We start from the raw sequence: 21260 nt of genomic DNA, 5'->3' as shown, positions 1-21260 counted from the left end.
GGGTTACTCTCTGGGCCTGGGATTTGGGGGCAAGAGGGCGAGAATTGAGTATCACACGGGTTGCCCTGGCAGCTGGTGGGTGCTACTGAGGGCAAGATCCTGTGATTAGTGCTGTAGCCATATTTGGCTTCTGTGGCCTGTCTAAGTGATGTGCAGAAAATCATCATCACAACTCACAGCCAAGGAACAACAAATCTTTATATGCGATTGGCTTCTTTGTCACAAGTTGTACAGAGCAGAGTCGTAGCAGAGCAAGAAAACACAGTGGCAAGGAGGGCAACACCCAGGCTGTGGTGGGTCTAGGGGCAGTTGGGAGCAAGTGAGCAGCTGCTGGGACACAGAGTGAAGCGGTATGTCCTTCCTACCTGGGTCTCCCTGACAGTAGATGGGCATATATATGATAAACCCCAGCTCCAAAAGTCCTTGAAGCAGCCACACTACCTCCATAAATGGGCGAGATCAAGAACAGACCTTGGTTTGCTGGGCAGGAGGTGCAGGGAGAATTTCTATTCCTAGCAATCTGCAAGAGGATGGACAGACAGAATGCCAGCTAGCTTCTTGTTCCTAAGGAGTTGCACATTTGGCCTCTTGGTCCCTTTTTAGTTGGCCCGCTAAGCCTTAGCTGTTTTTCACTTCCTTTAGCTGCCCTGTCTTCCTGTGTGGCAGAAGAAAGTGCATCCAGCAGGGGAACTGGTAGGTGGCACCCCCTGGCCGCAAGGCAGGCACTGTTGTGGAGCAGGCCTGTTCCCACAATTTTAAATACAGAGACTGGTTCTCCTGCTTAGATGAAAGCTGACCATAGATCACTGATGTGGATCTATGCATACGTGTAACCAACATGAATTGGCTGGTGCAGCCTACTTTTGCCAGGTGGCGCCATCTGGCAGCGTGGGTCAGAAGGGGCTGTGCGGGGGAGTGGTTGAGCAAATACTCAGCCACCAGGTGAGCATCTTCTGAACATAACTAAGAGGAGAAAGGCACATAAAGAACAGGGAGGCCATCTTTGGCTGTTGGGCAGTATAGAAAGGTAATAAATAAATCATCAATCTTGCAGTTCCCAAGCTGATGACTTACCAGCAGGGCCCGCAGCTGTGCTTCTGTAGGAGAGTAGGTCCTGTGTGTTGCATGGCCAGGCGGGTGGCAGTATAAAGTCCTTTTTGAAATAAACAGATATTTTCCTTGCTTCCCTTGGGAAGAACTGCATAAAATGAATGTTCCATCCAGCTGTCATGCTGGCTAGGAAAGATGGAGTTGGGGAAGGCTGCTTTAGAAAGACCAAGAGAATAATTACAGCAATGGCCCGTGCTGCGTGCCGCAAAGAACACAAGTTCCAGTGTGCACAGTGTGGGGAATCTCTGCCCACAGAAGCAGCTCTGACTATTGGGCAGTAAAGAAATATAATAATAAATGAAAAGAAGCTTCCCTGCTGTATTGCTGCTCTGGCCTTGCTTCCTTTCCATTGGCCTCATGGATTACAGCTGTCTCTCTCCACAACAGGTGCAACTGCCTCCTTCAATCCCTCCTGCTGTGGACACACAGCAGAATTTCATGCCTCAAAGGAGGCAGGCCTCTTGGAGTGGCAGCCTAATGCAGAAACCAGGGGGGGGCGGCTGCTCAGAAGGTAGGCCGTTTATGCAGAACAGCCTCTGCTGGGCTTTCCATGGACATTCCCTAATATGTAGCCCTTCTTATGAGCACACTAAAACAAACCGTTCTGACATAGAACTAAGTATGCTTCTAAATTTAATTCAGAAAAAGGTCTGTCTCGGCTACCTGAAGTGTGGGAAACACAGATCTATCTTATAAAATTAAAAAGTGTCACCCTGGCATCTGTAAGTCTTGGCCCTCTGTGAGGGGCTAAGAGGGATGAGCCCGCCATGGGGCGCTGAAAAGTGCCGCAAGGTGTGTGAGTAGGCTGCTTTTGCAGCACGTGACACCCACGCGGAGAGGGCCTAGAGGCAGAAGAGGGCATGTGCTGCAGGGGGGCTGGGTGCCAGCAAATCTGCCCCCTCAGATTGGGAGCTCCCCTGCTACAAGTTAGGAAGGCTGAAGATGCAGCCTCACTTTAGGTGTCCCTAAGAACTAGGGTGAGCATGAGAAGCCAGCTGCTTCTTTACTGCCAAGCTTCTGAAATCAGCAAAGCCCCCTTGGTGCAGGATGGGCCCAAGCCATGTTGGTGCCTGAGTGGGCAATCCAAATAGCACTTCTCTTCCACCAGTTAACACAGGGCACAGCCCAGTGGGGGGTTGCACTGTGCAGGCCCCATTGCACTGCATTGGGCCTGCACTGAATGGGAGCACTCCCATTCATTTCAATGGGGCCAGGACAGCAGAACTTCAGACGGTTACCTCAGATCTCTGCCCTGCTTTCACGGGCTTGCACAGGAACAGCAAGAGAAGCTCACAGTGTGAAAGTGCCTTGTGCCATCTAGAGTTGCCATTTATACTGACTGGAAAATATATTTGTGGTGGACAGCAATGGACTTTACCTAAATATCACATGGTCTAGTCTAGTTATGGTCTGGGAACCAGAGTCAAAACCCTCTTGTCCTGGATGCTCTATCTTCCCTCTTCTCACCCCCATCCAACAGGATCCTTCCTGGAACTACAGGCTGGACCGCCCCAGAGCAATCTAAATAGGCCTGTTGACCAAGACCCCATAATGACAATGGCCATGATAGGACCCCGGAGGACGGTAATGGGAACAAGTAGGTAACGGGAAACGATGATGACAGGCCTGCACCAGTAGACTGGTCACAAACTTCGAGTAATTCGCTGTGGATCAAAGCCTAACTCCAAGCTGAGGGGTAGGACAGAATGGGCAATTTCCAAGGGCATCTGGCAACAAGATCGGTCCAACTGTCCAGCAACAGAAATGGGGTCCAAGCACAAAAGTGGGGGCAGTGGGTCTCTGCCCCACTGGCAGTAGTTTGTCACTCCCAAAGGCTTCCTGGCTGGACCAGGTAAGGATGCTTCTCTCTGCCAAAACACTGGAGAGTGGCGGGCTGGGTGGGGACAAGGGAAGGGACTCCTCTGGTTAGGCCTCCCCACATCATCTCTTGGCTTCCTCTTCCACTGTTTCCTCCAGCCCCTGTGAGGGCTGAGTGCTGGGTTGTACGGTCTGGACCGTCTCTTCGAGGCTGCTGCTTGGGAAGACCACATAGCGGGCACTGACGGCATGCGACTGGGCCTCCCGCAGGTTCTCTTTGCTGTGCCAAATGCCGTAGCCAAAGTAGACCAGCAAGCCTGGAGGGTGGAGAGGAAGAGCAAGATCAGCAGCAATCTGAAACCCGTAGCCTGCTGTTGCGCCACGCCTCCCTCGCATCTCAGCAGCATGGCAGATTCAGACAGACAGTTGCTCGCACAACAGAACATCCAGGGAGTCCATTTTATTCTTGCCTCGCACAACCACCTTCAGTTCTGTCAGACATTTTGCCAGTGCATGTAGCTTGTTTGCATAAAGGGGGCCAGAAAAAATGCTTTGCTTAGCACTACAGCGATAAAACTAACATGCTTAATTAGCTATTTAAGTGCAAGGAAAGACACTTTGATCAGCAGGCCACGCTAAGGAACCAACAGTGTAGGAGCGCAACTGTCATGGTGGATCCACACAAACACATCCCACTTCAGGAGCCGTGTTAGTATTTTTTTGAAAAACATATCTGAATGTATTCCATCTGGGCAGTTTGCACCTTGAGGACTTGAATAATTGTTTTATTTATTAAAATTACAGCCCACCTTTCCACCAAAAACAGTGATCAAGGTGGCTAACAGTAATAAAATAGGGATTAAAACAAAATCTTAACTAAAACATAACATAAAAACAAAACTATCAAAAACACAACAATAAAAGAATTACATAGTACCCAAGCAGTTAAATGTCCACCAGCAAAAGACCAGCGTACATCCCAAAGGCCTGCCTGAATAAAATTGTCTGCCTGTTGGCAGAAGCACAACAGAGAGGGAGCCAACTAACCTCCCTCTATAGGGACTTCCAGAGGCTGGGAGCAGCTACCCAGAACGGTCTCCACCAAACCGTGGCAGGACCGAGGGAAGGGCCTCTCTGCAGCCCCCTGATCTCGATGACCCAAGATGATCATGTAGTACCCATCAATGTATCATCAGTGGCTAGTGAATATCGTGCATTCATATTAAGATGCTACATTAATATCACATTCAGCTGCAAATGTTTCGGAGACCAGAGGTGCCCATCAGCTAACTGCTGCTTAAAACTGAGAGCTGTTAAATTTTTTGGCTCCTAAGTGTACTGTCAGCTGGAATAGAAAAAATATTCAAGTACATGTTGTTGCTGGGGTTGGGGGGGCATTCTTGAGAAACTGTGAGCCGGACAGCGCTGTATCAACTCCATCTGATACGGCTGCACCCCTTCCTTCCTGACCGTTTGCTCCCATCAGTAGTACATGCCCTGGTCTCCTCTCGTCTAGACTACTGTAATGTGCTCTACGTGGGGTTACCCTTGAAGACGGTTCGAAAGCTGCAGCTGGTGCAGAACGCAGTGGCTCGCCTGATTAAAGGCAGCTGCCGGCAAGATCACATCACTCCAGTGCTGAAGGAGTTGCACTGGTTACCACTTGTTTTCCAGGCCAAATTTAAGGTGTTGGTTTTGACCTTTAAAACCCTATATGGTTCCAGCCCAGCCTATCTTAAGGAGGGCCTCCAGCAACACCAGACAGGCCGCTTAACAAGGTCAGCCTCGGATGGCCTTCTCTCTGTCCCATCAGCCAGGACAGCTAGACTGGTGAGGACGAGGGAGAGAGCCTTTTCTGTCGTGGCCCCCACTCTGTGGAACTCCCTCCCTAGGGAACTCTGCCATGCCCCCTCTTTAATGAGCTTCCGCTGTGCATTAAAAACGTGGTTCAGGCAGGCATTTGGGGTGGGTTAGGGTATTTTAGAAAATGTTTTTATTGTAGAATTTTATTGTTTTACACTGTTTTATTATATGCTGTACATCGCCCAGAGTGGCTGGGTGACCAGCCAGATGGGCGATTAATAAATTTAATAAATAAAAAAAATAAACACGAATATGGTATTCCTCAGTGCTATGAAAGACTGGACCTAAAGTGAATTTCCCCAGAACATTATCCAGAAAATTGTCACATGTTCATTTTGATGGCAAACGTTCTGCCTCACTGGAGCTCTTCAAACAAAAGCTGGATAACCATCAATTGTGTGGATGCTGGGAATAACATGGTCTAATAATGTGCTGTCCATATGCTCTCTAATAACATGCTGTTTGCATGTGCTAATAACATGCTCTATTTGCATGCGCTGTAATAACATGATCTGTTTCCATGCACTCTAATAACATGCTCTGTTCGCATGCACTCTAATCACATGCTCTGTCTGCATGTGCTCTAATCACATGCTCTGTCTGCATGCGCTCTAATAACATGCTCTATTCGCATGTGCTCTAATAACATGATTTTTTTCAGTGCAGCATTTGACATCAGAGGATATTGCCTGAACCATCAAAAGTTGACACGATTTGACAGCTTTGGACAGAATGACTCACAAATGAATTTCAGCAATTTTTTCTTGATTTTATTCAACCAAAACAATGGCATTTCAAATGTCAAATTTCAATTCTGAAAGTCAATTCTGAGATCAGATTTTAACAAAATTTAAAGTTTGAACTTTCCTCAGATTCAGCTGTGGACATGCCTTTAGTTTAATCTCATTAAACTAAACTCATAATAGATCAGGAGTCCCCAGGTTTATTATTATTATTATTATTATTATTATTAAATTTATTAATCACCCATCTGGCTGGTCACCCAGCCACTCTGGGCGATGTACAACATATAATAAAAACAATAAAAACATTTTCTAAAATACCCTAACCCACCCCAAATGCCTGCCTGAACAGCCACGTTTTTAATGCACGACAGAAGCTCATTAAAGAGGGGGCATGATGGAGTTCCCTAGGGAGGGAGTTCCACAGAGTGGGGGCTACCACAGAAAAGGCCCTCTCCCTCGTCCCCACCAGTCTAGCTGTCCTGGCTGATGGGACAGAGAGAATGCCATCCAAGGCTGATCTTGTTAAGCGGCCTGTCTGGTGCTGCTGGAGGCGCTCTGTGGGCACATGTGGAATTTAAAGAGATTGTTGTGGGTGCTCTCACAAAATGGCTGCTGCAGTGGGGGTCTTGTTGTTGTTGTTGTTCAGTCGTTAAGTCGTGTCCGACTCTTCGTGACCCCATGGACCATAGCACGCCAGGCCTTCCTGACCTGCGCTCTCTCCCGGAGCGTGCTCAAGTTCATCTTCATTGCATCGGTGATGCTATCTAGCCATCTCATCCTCTGCCGTCCCCTTCTCCTTTTGCCTTCAGTCTTTCCCAGCATCAGGGTCTTTTCCAGAGAGTTTTCTCTTCGCATTAGGTGGCCAAAATATTTGAGCTTCAGCTTCAGTATCTGTCCTTCCAGTGAGCACTCAGGGTTGATTTCCTTTAGGATGGACTGATTTGACCTTGCAGTCCAGGGGACTCGTAAGAGTCTTCTCCAGCACCACAGTTTGAAGGCATCAATTCTTCGGCACTCAGCCTTCCTTACAGTCCAGCTCTCACAGCCATACGTTGCTACTGGGAATACCATAGCTTTGATTATATGAATCAAAGGTGATGCTGTCTAGGTTTGCCATAGCTTTCCTCCCAAGGAGCAAGCGTCTTTTAATGTAATGGCTACAGTCACCATCTGTGGTGATCTTGGAGCCCAAGAAAATAAAATCTCTCACTGCTTCCATTTCTTCCCCTTCTATATGCCAGGAAGTGATGGGGCCAGATGCCATTATCTTAGTTTTTTTAATGTTGAGTTTCAAACCAGCTTTTGCACTCTCCACTTTCACCCTCAACAAGAGGCTCTTGAGATCCTCTTCGCTTTCTGCCATTAGGGTGGCATCGTCTGCGTATCTGAGGTTGTTGATAATTCCCCCGGCAATCTTAATTCCGACCTGTGATTCATCCAACCTGGCGTTTCTCATGATGTAGTCTGCATATAAATTAAATAAGCAGGGTGTCAATATACAGCCTTGTCGTACTCCTTTCCCAATTTTGAACCAATCGGTTGTTCCATGTCCGGTTCTTACTGTTGCTTCTTGACCCTCGTACAGGTTTCTGAGAAGACAGGTAAGGTGGTCTGGTACTCCCATCTCTTTCAGAATTTGCCACAGTTTGTTGTGATCCACACAATCCAAGGCTTTAGCGTAGTCAATAAAGCAGAAATAGACGTTTTTCTGGAATTCTCTTGCTTTCTCCATGGTCCAGCGAATGTTGGTGATTTGATCTCTAGTTCCTCTGCCTTTTCGAAACCCAGCTTGTACTTCCGGTAGTTCTCGGTTCACATACTGCTGAAGCCTAGCTTGTAGGATTTTGAGCATAACCTTGCTGGCATGTGAAATGAGCGCAATTGTGCGATAGTTTGAACACTCTTTGGCATTGCCCTTCTTTGGAATTGGAATGTAAACTGACCTTTTCCAGTCTTGTGGCCACTGTTGAGTGTTCCAAATTTGTTGGCATATTGAGTGCAGCACTTTAACAGCATCATCTTTTAGGATTTTAAATAGCTCAGCTGGAATACTGTCATCTCCGCTAGCTTTGTTGTTAGTAATGCTTCCTAAGGCCCACTTGACTTCACTCTCAAGGATGTCCGGCTCAAGTTCAGTGACCGCACTATCATGGCTATCAGGAACATTCAGATCTTTCCGGTGTAGTTCTTCTGTGTATTCTTTCCATCTCTTCTTAATCTCATCTGCTTCTGTTAGGTCCCTGCCTTCTTTGTCCTTTATCATGCCCGTCTTTGCACAAAACGTTCCCTTGAGATCTCCAGTTTTCTTGAAAACATCTCTAGTCTTTCCCATTCTGTTGTTTTCCTCGATTTCTTTGCATTGTTCATTTAAGAAGGCCTTCTTGTCTCTCCTTGCTATTCTCTGGAACTCTGCATTCAGTTGGATATATCTTCCCCTTTCTCCCTTCCTTTTCACTTCCCTTCTTTCCTCAGCTACTTGTAAAGCCCTATCAGACAGGCACTTGGCTTTCTTGCATTTCTTTTTCTTTGGGATGGATTGAGTTGCTGCCTCCTGAACAATGTTACGGACCTCCGTCCATAGTTCCTCAGGCACTCTGTCTATCAGGTCTAATCCCTGAAATCTATTCCTCACCTCCACTGTATACTCATAAGGGATATGATTTAGGTCATACCTGAATGGCTTAGTGGTTTTCCCTAGGTTCTTCAATTTAAGCCGAAATTTTGCAAAAAGCAGCTCATGATCTGAGCCACAGTCAGCTCCAGGTCTTGTTTTTACTGACTGTATGGAGCTTCTCCATCTTTGGCTGCAAAGTACATAATCTGATTTCGATATTGACCATCTGGTGATGTCCATGTGTAGAGTCGCCTCTTGTGCTGTTGGAAAAGTGTGTTTGCTATAATCAGCGTGTTCTCTTGGCAAAACTCTATTAGCTTTTGTCCTGCTTCATTTTGTACACCAAGGCCATGCCTGCCTGTTATCCCGGTGATTTCTTGACTTCCTACTTTAGCATTCCAATCCCCTATGATGAAGAGGACATCTTTTTTTGGTGTTCGTTCTAGAAGGTGTTGTAGGTCTTCCTAGAACCGATCAACCTCAGCTTCTTCGGCATCAGTGGTTGGGGCATAGACTTGAATTACCGTGATGTTGAATGGTTTGCCTTGGATTCGTACTGAGATCATTCTATCGTTTTTGAGATTGTACCCCAGTACTGCTTTTCCCGCCCTTTTGTTGACTATGAGTGCTACTCCATTTCTTCTAAGGGATTCTTGCCCACAGTAGTAGATATGATGGTCACCTGAATTAATTTTGCCTATGCTTGTCCATTTTAGTTTGCTGATTCCCAAGATGTCGATGTTCAATCTTGCCATCTCATGTTTGACCACCTCCAGCTTACCTTGATTCATTGATCTGACATTCCAGGTTCCTAAACAATATTGTTCTTTCCAGCATCATATTTTCTTTTCACCACCAGACACATCCACAGCTGAGTGTCCTTTCGGCTTTGGCCCAGCCGCTTCACTCTTTCTGGCGCTACTTGGAAATTCCCTCTGCTCTTCCCCAGTAGTATATTGTACACCTTCTGCCCTGAGGGGCTCATCTTCTGGCGTCATATCTTTTAGCGTTGTGATACGTTCCATGGGGTTTTCTTGGCAAGAATACTGGACTGGGTTGTCATTTCCTTCTCCAGTGGACCACATTTTGTCAGAACTCTCTGCCATGACCTGCCCGTCTTGGGTGGCCCTGCACGGCATAGCTTATGGCTTCACTGAGTTATGCAAGCCCCTTTGCCAAAACAAGGCAGTGATCCATGAAGGGGAGTGGGGGTCTTGCCCATTCATAAACACTCATTTTTTCATAGAAGGCAAGCTGGTAAGACTATAGGGCAAGTAACTTGCCCAATAACCTAAGTACAAGGCAAAGGTGGCATCTGAGCGCCAAAACACAAAAACACTCTTTTGAGCCCAAATAAAGGTGGAACTGGAGGGCAGCATTTTGCTTTGCAGCATGCCAGCTAACCAATCAGTTAATTTGTTTTAATTAAAAATCTTTATAATAATAATTGGGAGGGGCAGGGAGCTCAGTGGAGGCCAAGGGAGGTGTCTGTAGGGACCATATTCGAGACCCCAGGCATAGATGAATAAAAGTTAATTCTCCATAAAATTCTCTTTTATCTTCTGTCTCTATATAAAAGGAAGTGTTTGTATGTCCTTGATAGACTCGAAAACCGTACATCTGATCCTAATGAAACTTTTAGGATTTGTTCTACCTCTATCTGGGATGGTTTTAGGCATAGTGAAAATTTGGACCATCATCTTGAAACAAAATAGCCAATCAGAATTGTAAAAGATTTACAGCTTCAATACCATTTGATCCATTTCAGCCAAACTTGGCACGATGATTTAGCACTGCAGCGAGCAAATTTTAACCACAGATGTTAACCATATGATTACCTATAATCATAAAAGGGGATGTGTCTCTGCCTGTCTGTCCGTCATCACCATAGCTCCAAGACCATGAAAGCTAGACACCTGAAACATGGCATGTATACTAAGGGGACCCTGGGAATGTGCACTTCAGGGTCATTTTGTTTTAAAAATGCATTAATTTTAATTAATGTACGTGTGTCCATGTGGAAGAAGCCTGCAGTTACACTTTCAGCCGCTAGCAGCAGATGCCACTAAGTAGCACACGGCTTTGCCCTCCAGACAGTTCGAGGCCTTCAAAAGATTCGTAGGCCGAGGGTCACAGTTGCACGCCTGGCCCTCCCCCTGCTGTGGGGCAGCCCCCTCAGGGACATGGCCCTCCCTCAGGCGGCTATGGGGTGCCCCATGGCGGGGACCGTGCCTAGGGGTGTCAGTGGGCGTGGCTTCACTTGGATGGGCAGGCACAACATGTCCAGCTCTGATAGCTGTGTAAGGTTGCTTGAAGGCTTCAGTGTATCGTCAAACGGGCTCTTCCCACCTGGGTCCATCCGCTGGTGTCAAAGCAATCTGCTGAGTCTCAACTTTGTACAGGTTGTATGAGCTGAAGAAGGGACTGGTCACCCAGCAGCACTGGGTGTGACACCACCAGTGTGCTCTTTGTGGTGCTGGTTCCATATTGGTGTTTCCCAGGAAGCTGCCCCCCACTAATTTCTCTCAGCACCCACTTTCAAGGAGTGTCTCTCTCTGCAGCCACATCCCAAACTCACCTGCGATCAGCCAGACAGAGAACCGCAGCCAGGTCATGTAGTTGAGTTTCAGCATGAGATAGACGTTGATGAAAATGCTCAGCGCAGGAGTCAAGGGCACCAGCGGTAGCTAAAGAGGAAGCAAAGATGGGGAGAGGAAAGATTCAGAGGAGGGCAACAAAGATGACCAGAGGACTGGAAACAAAGCCCTAGGAGGAGAGACTGAAATAACTGGGCCTGTTTAGCCTGGAGTAGAAAAGGCTGAGGGGAGATGTGATAGCGCTCTTCAAGTCCTTGAAAGGTCGTCACAGACAGGAAGGCCAGCATCTCTTCTCGATCATCCCAGACTGCAGGACACGGAATAATGGGCTCAAGTGACAGGAAGCCAGATTCCGGCTGAACATCAGGAAAAACTTCCTGACTGTCAGAGCAATACGACAATGGAACCCATTACCTGGGGAGGTGGTGGGCTCTCCCACGCAGGAGGCATTCAAGATGAGGCTGGGCAGCCACCTGTCCGGGATGCTCTGACCTGGATTCCTGCCTTGAGAAGGGGGTTGGACTCGATGGCCTTGTAGGCCCCTTCCAACCCTCCTATTCTATGATTCTATGAGACCAGGTGGGCAGTCAGTGGCCTTTTCAACAAGGGCTGGGTGAAAGGGGTTGGGGGCCCAGCCAAGGCAGCTGCTGGATCATCCTCTCTGGATGTGCAAAATGGCCTTCTCTCAGTACTTTTTGCGCAGTTTGCCATCTTCATGGCTGCCGGTGTTTGGTGCTGATTAGCTACTAGACGTGTGACGCATCATAACTGCTTGGATGGGGGTTGAAGGAGACAATCTAACAACTGGAATGTAGCCCAGGTCAGTGCCCTCCAGATGCGCTGGACTGGAGCTCCCAGCCACCATGGCTGTTGACACTGACAGGCAGCAGCGGCTCTCCAGGGTTTCAGGCATGGGTTTTTCCAGCCCTACCTGGAGCTGCTGTCGGGGATCGAACCCGGGACCTTCTGCATGCAAAGTGGGGGCTCTGCCGCTGAGCTACGGCCCCTCCCCATGGCTGATACAATCAGTGAAGGAGACAGAGGTTCCAGGCTATAGCTGCTGGTTTGCAAGGAGCACACTTTGTATGGTCGTACTTTGGGGGAACTGAAGCTGCTTTACAGACTGTACTTCCCCCCCGCCCCCCGCATTTAACACATTTCACAAACCTTTCTGAAATACACAGGACTTCCTTGGTGTACCACAGCCCTGCCGGGTGGTCAAATTACAATTTGGAGACCCATACCTAACTTGACATTGCAAGGCTCTGGGGTGCACAGATATTGGCAGTGGCTGGAATTAGAACGGTTCTGTGACTGCTTCACCAGGAGCACAACTCACAACTGCGCCCATGCTCCTCACATCACCACTTTTGGCAGCTTTGCATCGGCACACTGTTGCCAAGCCCACTTCCACACTCATCACGCGGATCGCATGTGAATTGGGCCTTTGAGGTCCCAAATCGGCTGCTTGAGTGAGTGAGTGAGTGAGTGAGTGAGTGTCAATGTTCCACTTACAACTTGGACCCCCTGAGTAACTCCTTAAGGATCTTTTGCCTCCGTAAGAGCACCACCTTCCTTCTTTTAAACTTCTCCTTCCCATTAACGTGGGGTTTAGGCTGTAGATGTGGGGTGACTGACACTCTAGGCACAGGGTTTAACCACAACTGTTTAGGGATAAATGTAAAGCTAGCAAATCATAACTAAAGGTTTTTACACAATAGAGCTGAGTGATGCAAAAGGCATTAAAAGAAAATAAAAGTTGTAAAATGCAAGTTCCTTTACCCTAGCTGTCCTTAGACTTTTCTAGGCTGCTTCTTCCTGCTCTCTCTTCAGTCTCTGGCTGTCTCTCGACTCTCTCTGACTCTTGCTCTGGTTGCAGCCCTAACCCTATATATACCCACCTCCCTCAAAACTGAAAGTACTGCTTCAAACCAGAAGAAATGAAACTTCACTAGGGAAATGAAAATGAAACATAACCAGAAAAATGAAACTACTCCGCTATCCGCTCCCAACAGAAAACTCCAGGCCTCTAAGCCTGACCGTTTTTCCTTCTGCCTCTGTAGGCCTCAAACCTCCACAGTGAGAGAATCCAAGCGGTGTTGGGGGGCAAAGTCTTTGCCCAACATCACTCACTGGGCTCTGGCCATGGTTACCTGGAATGTCTGGGTGCTCTGCTGTTGCTCGTGGACGCTGATGAGAAACAAGCTGAACACAAAGGCCAGGCTGAAGAGCACGACAAGCAGTGCGTAACTCCAGGTGGGCAGGTGAAGTTGGTTCCTCCCAAACACCAAGATGGATGACAAGCAGAGGGCAGACACCATAAGGATGATAACTGCCACCGTGACCACTTCACCAGGGTAGAAATCACTGAGGAAGTCCAGGTAGGGTTCAAAGGCTGCCTTCAGCTGCCCTGGCTCCCGCTGGCTTTTTGCCTTTTCCTTGCCCACCAACTGCAGCTTATCAGAGAATGATTCGTACTCCTTCGGCTCAGCGGTGCCGATGCCATCGGCAGAGGCTGGGGCAGTCTCGCTCCCCGCAGACGGATTGGGAGGCTCTGTCTTGGCCCGCTGGAAGCGCAGGATGATAACGCTGGCGGCCACAAAGGTGTATGCCAGCAGCGTGCCAATGGACAAGAACTGGACCAGGGCCTCCAGGTCAAAGATGAGGGCCAGGACAGACATCAGGATGCCAAACACCACGATGGCCACCACGGGGACCTGTGTGCGGGGGTGCACGCGCGAGAAGACCTGGAAGAAGAGCCCATCCTCAGCCATGGCGTAGACAATCCGGGGCAGAGAGAAGAGGTTGCTGAGGAGAACTGTATTCATGGCTGGAGAGAAAAAGGAATCATAGAATCATAGAACAGTAGGGCTGGAAGGGGCCCACAAGGCCATCGAGTCCAACCCCCTGCTCCATGCAGGCATCCAAGTCAGAGCATCCCCGACAGGTGGCCGTCCAGGAAAGGCTCGGGGTCAGAGGCCCACCCACCCCCCAGCCCCTTCCTGCTGGAAGCTGCTTGAAGAGGAGCGCTCCACTGCAGCGTGGAAGGACACAGGGAGCCGCTCCCCACACCCACCTCTGCAACGGCCCCCACGGGACTCTGCAGCTGTGGGCCACATCGGCCGTCATATTAGGAGTGGACTGCCTACCGGGGAAAGGACAAGGGCAGACAAGCAAGCCGCCGGGGCTCTTTCAGCCCGAGGGCGAATAGCTGCCATTTCAGAGCAGCTCTCCGGGGCTTTTTCCAGGGGTGGGCGGGGCCGGAGGCAAAGGGGGCGGGGCCAAATGACAAAAAAACACCACCCTATCGTGGCTCAAGGCACTTGCTGCCCGGAACTCTGCCTTCCAGATGCTCTGGAACATCTCGACCTTTTAGAAGGGGGCAAAAAACCTGCACAGCAGCCAGGAAAGGCGGTGGGCCCGGCCATCTGGAGAACCCTGGAGGGGCAGATTGGGTCCCCAAGAGGGCCAGATATGCCCCCCAGGCCTGCGGTTCCCTGCCCTGCATTAGGAGCATGGGGCAGGAGGGGGCGCAAGTGCTGCTGGGAGAAGCCCCCCACCTGGGGACACGGCCCAGACCTACCGCAAATGGAGCCAGCGGCCACAATGAAGCCCGCCCAGGCGTAACCTCTCTGGTAAAAGGCATCAGCCAGGGCAGAGTCGGGGTCCAAGGAGTACCAGGGCACCATCAGCGTCAGGACCGTGGACACCAGGATATAGGCACCTGTGGCAAGGCTCAGCGCGATGGCGATGGCTCTCGGGATGGCCCTCTGGGGGTTCCTGGCCTCCTCGCTGCAAGTGGCGATGACGTCAAAGCCCACGAAAGCATAGAAGCACGTGGCTGAGCCAGCCATGATTCCCGAGACGCCGTACGGGGCAAACCCCCCTTCACTGGCAGCCCAGTTTTCGGGCCTGGCCAGGATGAATCCCATCACGAGGATGAAGAGGATGACGCCCATGCTGATGGCAGAAAAGACGTGGTTGAGCCAGGAGGAGACTCGCGCGCCGAAGGAGATAAAGGCAGTTGCGATGAGCAGGATGCCAGATGCCAAGAAGTCTGGGTAATGGGCCAGGAAGGGGACGTGCCAGGTGCCAATGTGGGTCTCTGTGAAGTTCTTGATCCTGTGGTCAAAGATGGCGTCCAGGTAACCGCTCCATGCCCTGGCCACGGCGGCCCCACCGATCATGTACTCCAGGATGACGTTCCAGCCGATCAGGAAGGCCCAAATCTCGCCCACAGAGACGTAGGTGAACATGTACGCGGAGCCTGTCTTGGGCACACGGGCCCCAAACTCAGCATAGCAGAGAGCCGCCAGCAGCGAGGCCACGCCTGCGACAATGAAGGAGATGACGATGGCGGGCCCCGCAGTCTCCTTGGCAACGGTGCCCGTCAGCACATACAAGCCGGAGCCCACCATGCCCCCAATGCCCAGCAGGGCCAAGTCCACGGTGGTCAGGCATCGGTTGAAGGACGTCTCCATCATGTCCTCCTCCAGAGTCTTCACCCGGCTGAGCTTCTGGCAGAAGCGGGCCAAGTCCGCAGAGCGAGGCAGGTGGCTCACCATTGTGGCGGGAGAGGAGGGTCCCCCACCTTTCAGCAGGTGGAGCAGGAAGGCAGAGCAGTCCCCGTCTTCTGGTCAGAAGGAAGACAGAAAAGAGTCGTAAAATCCCACCTGCTCACCAGGACCAGCTCTGCCGTGCCAGCAACTGAAGCTGCTTGGGGCAGTGACCTTTTCCAGAGTGCCAGTCAAGCGGCTGCAAGGAGGGAAGCCGCTCTTGGGAAGGTACCCGGCTCTTCCGCCTATTGGGATTACGATAGAATGGAGTGTGCTTGCAGAACAGGTTTAGTTAAGGGAAAAACAATCCTGCGTGAAGGGCTAGCTGTCCTTCCGGCAAGTTTTTCTAGGCTGGTGGTGCAGGGCCCAGGGGGAAGGGATTCAGGCTGAGCCAGGCCTCACCAAGGACTCTGACATGGAAGCTATTTCAGCATCAAGGCTCAGCTTTGAATGAATAACAGCACCTCTGAGCATATTTAGGGTGCATTCCCTCCCCCAATATCAACAGAAAAAGATCCTCCAGTCTTTGAAGCAGGGCCCAGTTATTTGGGCGCCCTGTTAACACGAGAGCAGCCACATCCCAAAGCATTTGCTATGTTGACAGAAGGTCCCTCAACAGTAACACAGCTCTCCTGTTTAAATCCACAGCGTTCTGTGCTTTCAAGGTTTCAAGAGGGCAGCTTGTCCAGGCTGCACAGGAGCAGCATGTATCCTCCACCATTTTGCAGCCCCAAGCAGGAACACTCTTGTGTCTTACCTCATCACTGCCTGAAGCACGCACACAGCCCATTTACACACTGCTGATGGCTCTCTTCTACCCGCTCTGCAGCACCATGTCCTCCATTTGCCACACTATTTTTTTTAAGGAACTGTGAGTAGTTTGGTAATACACACTGCTTTAGAAGCCATTACGTGGAGCCTTAGTATGTATGTGCCCAATATCAAGATGCATCTGTCTCTAATAGTTAGAGACCTAACTATTAGAGACCCTGGAAGAGGGGGCTGAAACTGGCAGGATAGCAACTCTAATGCATGCATGTGCACACCAAATGCATTTTTTTAAAGATGCATACCCACAAGGACAAGAATGGGGACAGTGACCTACCTGGGAGAGGTATCCAAAAATCAGGTAAGTGGGGACCACTGAAATGGGCTAAACTCCTTACCTGAGCAAGGCAAACTGCAGTCTTCCTGGAGGGCAAAAACCTTGTCCAACAACCTTCCACATCCTTGTGACTTCCAGATGTGTTGGGCCAACTCCCACCATTCCCCCTCATCCTTCCAATTTAGGATGGATGCCCCCACCCCAGCTCCCATGTTTCAGACCCCACCCCACCTGCGTTATTTCATTGTAATACTGAATTTGTCCTCTGTTTATTGAATTGCTCTTTGTCTCATTTGAACGTATTGATATGTTTTGTAACAAATTCCTCCCTCCCCCCCATATTACGTATTTTGATAAGTTAGCATTTAGTGCGAGTGTCTTTGGGCACAGCTTACTGTGGAAAAGCAGCATACAAATAAATTCAACTTAAACACATGGGTTGATTCCTCAGGAGCATCCATATTTCTTGTTACTATGAGGTATAAAAAGCAAGCATAAGAAATGTGCTTATCAGTGACTGGTTCGTCTTTTTCTTTTCTTTTCCAATTTAATAGTGAACCTGCCTCTCATGCACTCACCCACATTAGGGGTAATGTGAGTTGGAATGGCTAACGTGCGCCACAGGTGACAACTGTGTGTGTGTGTGTGTGTGTGTGTAGGTGTAGATATAAAGAGAGAGAATCTTACACAGAGGAACCCACCCATCCAAGCTGTGAATGCCCTCACCCCAGACTGGGCAGGTGACCTTGGAAAACGGCTCTCAAGCCATCTCCCTGCACCTGTTATCTGTATGTTCAAGACGTCCCTCAGTGGAAATATGTTGGAGGCATTGCAAAAAGGATCTCCCTGTGGCCTAGACAGAAGGTGTGTGTGTGTGTGTGTGTGTGTATCTGTGTGTGTTTGGAAGCCTCTGAGGGCAGATATTAGAGGCCACTAAGAGGCCACTTTTCCTCTTAAAAGGAAAAGGAGGGTGCTCTCATGCTGCTCCCCTTCATTTCAACAGACCACGTGTAGGACCATTTCCCAGTGGATTGTGACCCATGTAAAAGGGCCTTCTCTGCGGTGGTCCCGTGGCTGCATGATTCTTTCCCCTCTGGCATGTGTCTGATGCTGTCATTGTATGGATTTCATCAGCAAGTCAAGATGCACCTCTTTGGACATGGAGGAAGCTTTTGCATCACGACCTCAACAGAGCTTTTGATGGTGGTTTTAAATGGTTTTATATTGCTTTATCGATATGTATGTACCCACCCTGGGGCTGTAAGGTGAAGGGTGGGCTATCAATTTAAATAAAGAAATAACTGGAGGAGGGGGAGCACTTTTTGGATTTCCCACCTCAGGCACAAAGGTGCTGCGGACAAGCCCTGTCTCCCAGGGGTACTTTTGGCCTGGGGCATCATCTTCAGTGGATATTCCTCAGGGTCACAGCAGGAACAGGACGGGTTAAAGTGCCTGTCTGCTGCAATCCCGATCATTCTCAGCTGATGCTATTTGCATTTTTAAACAAACAAACAAACAAACAAACCCTGCACATTAAATGCAAAGATGCCCTTGACATCACCTCTAGTTCAGCCCTTAGCCCAGCACTTATCCATTCTGCCCCCCACTCCCCTGTGCCTACCCCACTGGGCAGGCAGCGCTCTTTTCCTCCGAGAGGGGTGCGGGGGCAGGCCGCCTTGCCTTTAAGCCCCAGATGCGCGTGGAGGGCTGGCTGAGACTCTTCAGTAGGGCAGGAACGGAACTCTGCACAGGCCCAGGTGCTCGGCTTTTGCGCTGAGGCTCCGCGAGAAGCACTGGGGGCGGGCGGGACGGGGGGGGCTCACCTGGTTCTCTAGGGCTGCCTTGGATCCAGTTCCGCCTGAAAAGAGGGGGAGGGGAACCTGCGGCGGCGGCGGCGCCGGGGGGGGTTAATAATTCCGCGGGTGCGTTGGATGGAGGGGAGCTGAAGACGACCCGCTCCTGGCCCGCCCCCGCGCTCCTCTGGGCCTGGACCAGCTCTGCCCAGGCCGGCCGGCCGGCCGAGAAGCGGCCCGCGTCAGCACGGCCCTGCCCCGGACAGCTCCCCGCGCACCCGGCCCGGCCCGGCCCCCGCCGGCCTGGCCGCGCTGCCGCAGAAGGGCTGCCCGGGCCTCCGCGCCCCGCTCACCTGCCGCGGCTGGCGCCGCCGCTCCCGCTCGCGCCCGGGCAGCAGCGCTGCGTCACGGCCCGCGCAGCGCAGGGACGCGCGGGGGGGCGGCGGCAGGCGCCTTGCCGCGCCCAGCCCGGCCCCGCGCCGCTGCCAGCTGCGCCCGGCGCGCCGCGGCGGAGGGATGGCAGGCGGCGGCGCCTTCTCGCCGGCAGGTGCGCTGGCAGGAACCCCCCGGCGCGGCGGGCCGAGGCGATGGCCGCGAAGGCGCGGGTGGCCGGGCCTGCCGGAGCCCGGGGCGGGCCGCAGGGACCTCGGGGCAGCGCTGGCGCTGGGTCTGCCCCAGGCCCGACTCGCCCAGCGTTCTCTTCACACGACGGCCAGCCGCTGTCCCGACGGGAAGCCCATGGGCAGGACATGAATGCAACTGCCCCCCGCCCCCGGCCCCGTTCCACCGCAGCAGTCGGTGTGCACCATCAGGACCAGTAGCCACCGACGGCCGCCGCCTCCTCCCTGATTTTGTCTAATCGCCGTTCAACGCCATCCAGATTGGCGGCCTTCGCTGCATCTTGTGGCAGTGATATTCCGCAATTCAAGGATGCGCTGTGTGAGGGAATAATTCCTTCTCTCGGTCCTGAATCTCCCACCAAACAGCTTCATGGGAGGGCCACAGATTCTAGTATTTTGTTGTTGTTCAGTCGTTCAGTCGTGTCCGACTCTTCGTGACCCCATGGACCATAGCACGCCAGGCCTTCCTGTCCTGCGCTCTCTCCCGGAGCGTGCTCAAGTTCATATTCATTGCATCGGTGATGCTATCCAGCCATCTCATCCTCTGCCGTCCCCTTCTCCTTTTGCCTTCAGTCTTTCCCAGCATCAGGGTCTTTTCCAGGGAGTTTTCTCTTCGCATTAGGCGGCCAAAATATTTGAGCTTCAGCTTCAGTATCTGTCCTTCCAGTGAGCACTCCGGGTTGATTTCCTTTAGGACTGACTGATTTGACCTCCTTGCAGTCCAGGGGACTCGTAAGAGTCTTCTCCAGCACCACAGTTCGAAAGCATCAATTCTTCGGTGCTCAGCCTTCCTTAGAGTCCAGCTCTCACAGCCATACATTCCTACTGGGAAAACCATAGCTTTGATTAGACGGACCTTTGTCGGCAAGGTGATGTCTCTGCTTCTTACTATGCTGTCTAGGTTGGCCATAGCTTTCCTCCCAAGGAGCAAGCGTCTTTTAATTTCATGGCTACAGTCACCGTCTGCGGTGATCTTGGAGCCCAAGAAAGTAAAATCTGTCACTGCTTCCATTTCTTCCCCTTCTATATGCCAGGAAGTGATGGGGCCAGATGCCATGATCTTCGTTTTTTTAATGTTGAGTTTCAAACCAGCTTTTGCACTCTCCTCTTTCTCCCTCAACAAGAGGCTCTTGAGATCCTCTTCGCTTTCTGCCATTAGGGTGGTATCATCTGCATATCTGAGGTTGTTGATAATTCTCCCAGCAATCTTAATTCCGACCTGTGATTCATCCAACCCGGCGTTTCTCATGATGTACTCTGCATATAAGTTAAATAAGCAGGGTGACAATATGCAGCCTTGTCGTACTCCTTTCCCAATTTTGAACCACTCGGTTGTTCCATGTCTGGTTCTTACTGTTGCTTCTTGACCCTCGTACAGGTTTCTGAGAAGACAGGTAAGGTGGTCTGGTACCCCCATCTCTTTCAGAATTTGCCACAGTTTGTTGTGATCCACACAATCAAAGGCTTTAGCATAGTCAATGAAGCAGAAATAGACGTTTTTCTGGAATTCTCTTGCTTTCTCCATGATGCAGCGAATGTTGGCGATTTGATCTCTAGTTCCTCTGCCTCTTCGAAACCCAGCTTGTCCTTCCGGTAGTTCTCGGTTCGCATACTGCTGAAGCCTAGCTTGTAGGATTTTGAGCATCACCTTGCTGGCATGTGAAATGAGCGCAATTGTGCGGTAGTTTGAACACTCTTTGGCGTTGCCCTTCTTTGGAATTGGAATGTAAACTGACATTTTCCAGTCTCGTGGCCACTGCTGAGTGTTCCAAATTCGTTGGCATATTGAATGCAGCACTTTAACAGCATCATCTTTTAGGATCTTAAATAGCTCAGCTGGAATACTGTCATCTCCGTTAGCTTTGTTGTTACTAATGCTTCCTAAGGCCCACTTGACTTCACTCTCTAGGATGTCTGGCTCAAGTTCAGTGACTGCACTATCATGGCTATCAGGAACATTCAGATCTTTCCGGTGTAGTTCTTCTGTGTATTCTTTCCACCTCTTCTTAATCTCATCTGCTTCTGTTAGGTCCCTGCCTTCTTTGTCCTTTATCATGCCCGTCTTTGCATAAAACGTTCCCTTGAGATCTCCAATTTTCTTGAAGAGATCTCTAGTCTTTCCCATTCTGTTGTTTTCCTCGATTTCTTTGCATTGTTCATTTAAGAAGGCCTTCTTGTCTCTCCTTGCTATTCTCTAGAACTCTGCATTCAGTTGGATATATCTTCCCCTTTCTCCCTTCCTTTTCGCTTCCCTTCTTTCCTCAGCTACTTGTAAAGCCTCATCAGACAGCCACTTGGCTTTCTTGCATTTCTTTTTCTTTGGGATGGATTGAATTGCTGCCTCCTGAACAATGTTACGGACCTCCGTCCATAGTTCCTCAGGCACTCTGTCTATCAGGTCTAATCCCTGAAATCTATTCCTCACCTCCACTGTATAC

At 50.4% G+C, this 21260-nt stretch overlaps 1 protein-coding gene across 4 annotated transcripts; it reads right to left on the bottom strand.

Moving 5' to 3' along the window:
• Positions 1–178: 178 nt before the first annotated feature.
• Positions 179–18667, bottom strand: SLC7A4 (solute carrier family 7 member 4). 4 transcript variants are annotated; one of them, XM_084819710.1, is made up of 5 exons: positions 18556–18667; positions 14332–15381; positions 12902–13578; positions 10730–10838; positions 179–3245 (listed from the first exon to the last, which is right to left on the bottom strand). In XM_084819710.1, the coding sequence occupies exons 2-5, from the start codon at positions 15311–15313 to the stop codon at positions 3052–3054; spliced, it is 1962 nt and encodes a 653-aa protein (XP_084675836.1). In that variant the 5' UTR covers positions 15314–15381; positions 18556–18667; the 3' UTR covers positions 179–3051. The 4 variants fall into 4 exon arrangements, with proteins under 4 accessions (XP_084675836.1, XP_084675838.1, XP_084675837.1 ...); XM_084819712.1 differs by having other exon boundaries at positions 14332–15378; XM_084819711.1 differs by having other exon boundaries at positions 18233–18585.
• Between the last annotated feature and the right edge of the window lie 2593 nt (positions 18668–21260).

The sequence above is a fragment of the Heloderma suspectum genome, chromosome 13, assembly GCF_057233095.1.
Source record: "Heloderma suspectum isolate Gila_16-S chromosome 13, 16-S_ref, whole genome shotgun sequence".
In the NCBI taxonomy this organism is placed as follows: domain Eukaryota; kingdom Metazoa; phylum Chordata; class Lepidosauria; order Squamata; family Helodermatidae; genus Heloderma; species Heloderma suspectum.
Note: the sequence above shows the minus strand (reverse complement) of the source record. Positions and strands in the feature narration are given on the sequence as shown.

Excerpts from the sequence above, each read along its gene's own strand:
- SLC7A4 (XM_084819710.1), bottom strand. The coding sequence starts at position 15,313 with ATGGTGAGCCACCTGCCTCGCTCTGCGGACTTGGCCCGCTTCTGCCAG. Across the intron at positions 10,839-12,901 it reads AGAGCACCCAGACATTCCAG|CTACCGCTGGTGCCCTTGAC; the intron begins GTAACCATGGCC and ends CTTCCTCTTTAG. Across the intron at positions 3,246-10,729 it reads CTCTGTCTGGCTGATCGCAG|GCTTGCTGGTCTACTTTGGC; the intron begins GTGAGTTTGGGA and ends TCCACCCTCCAG.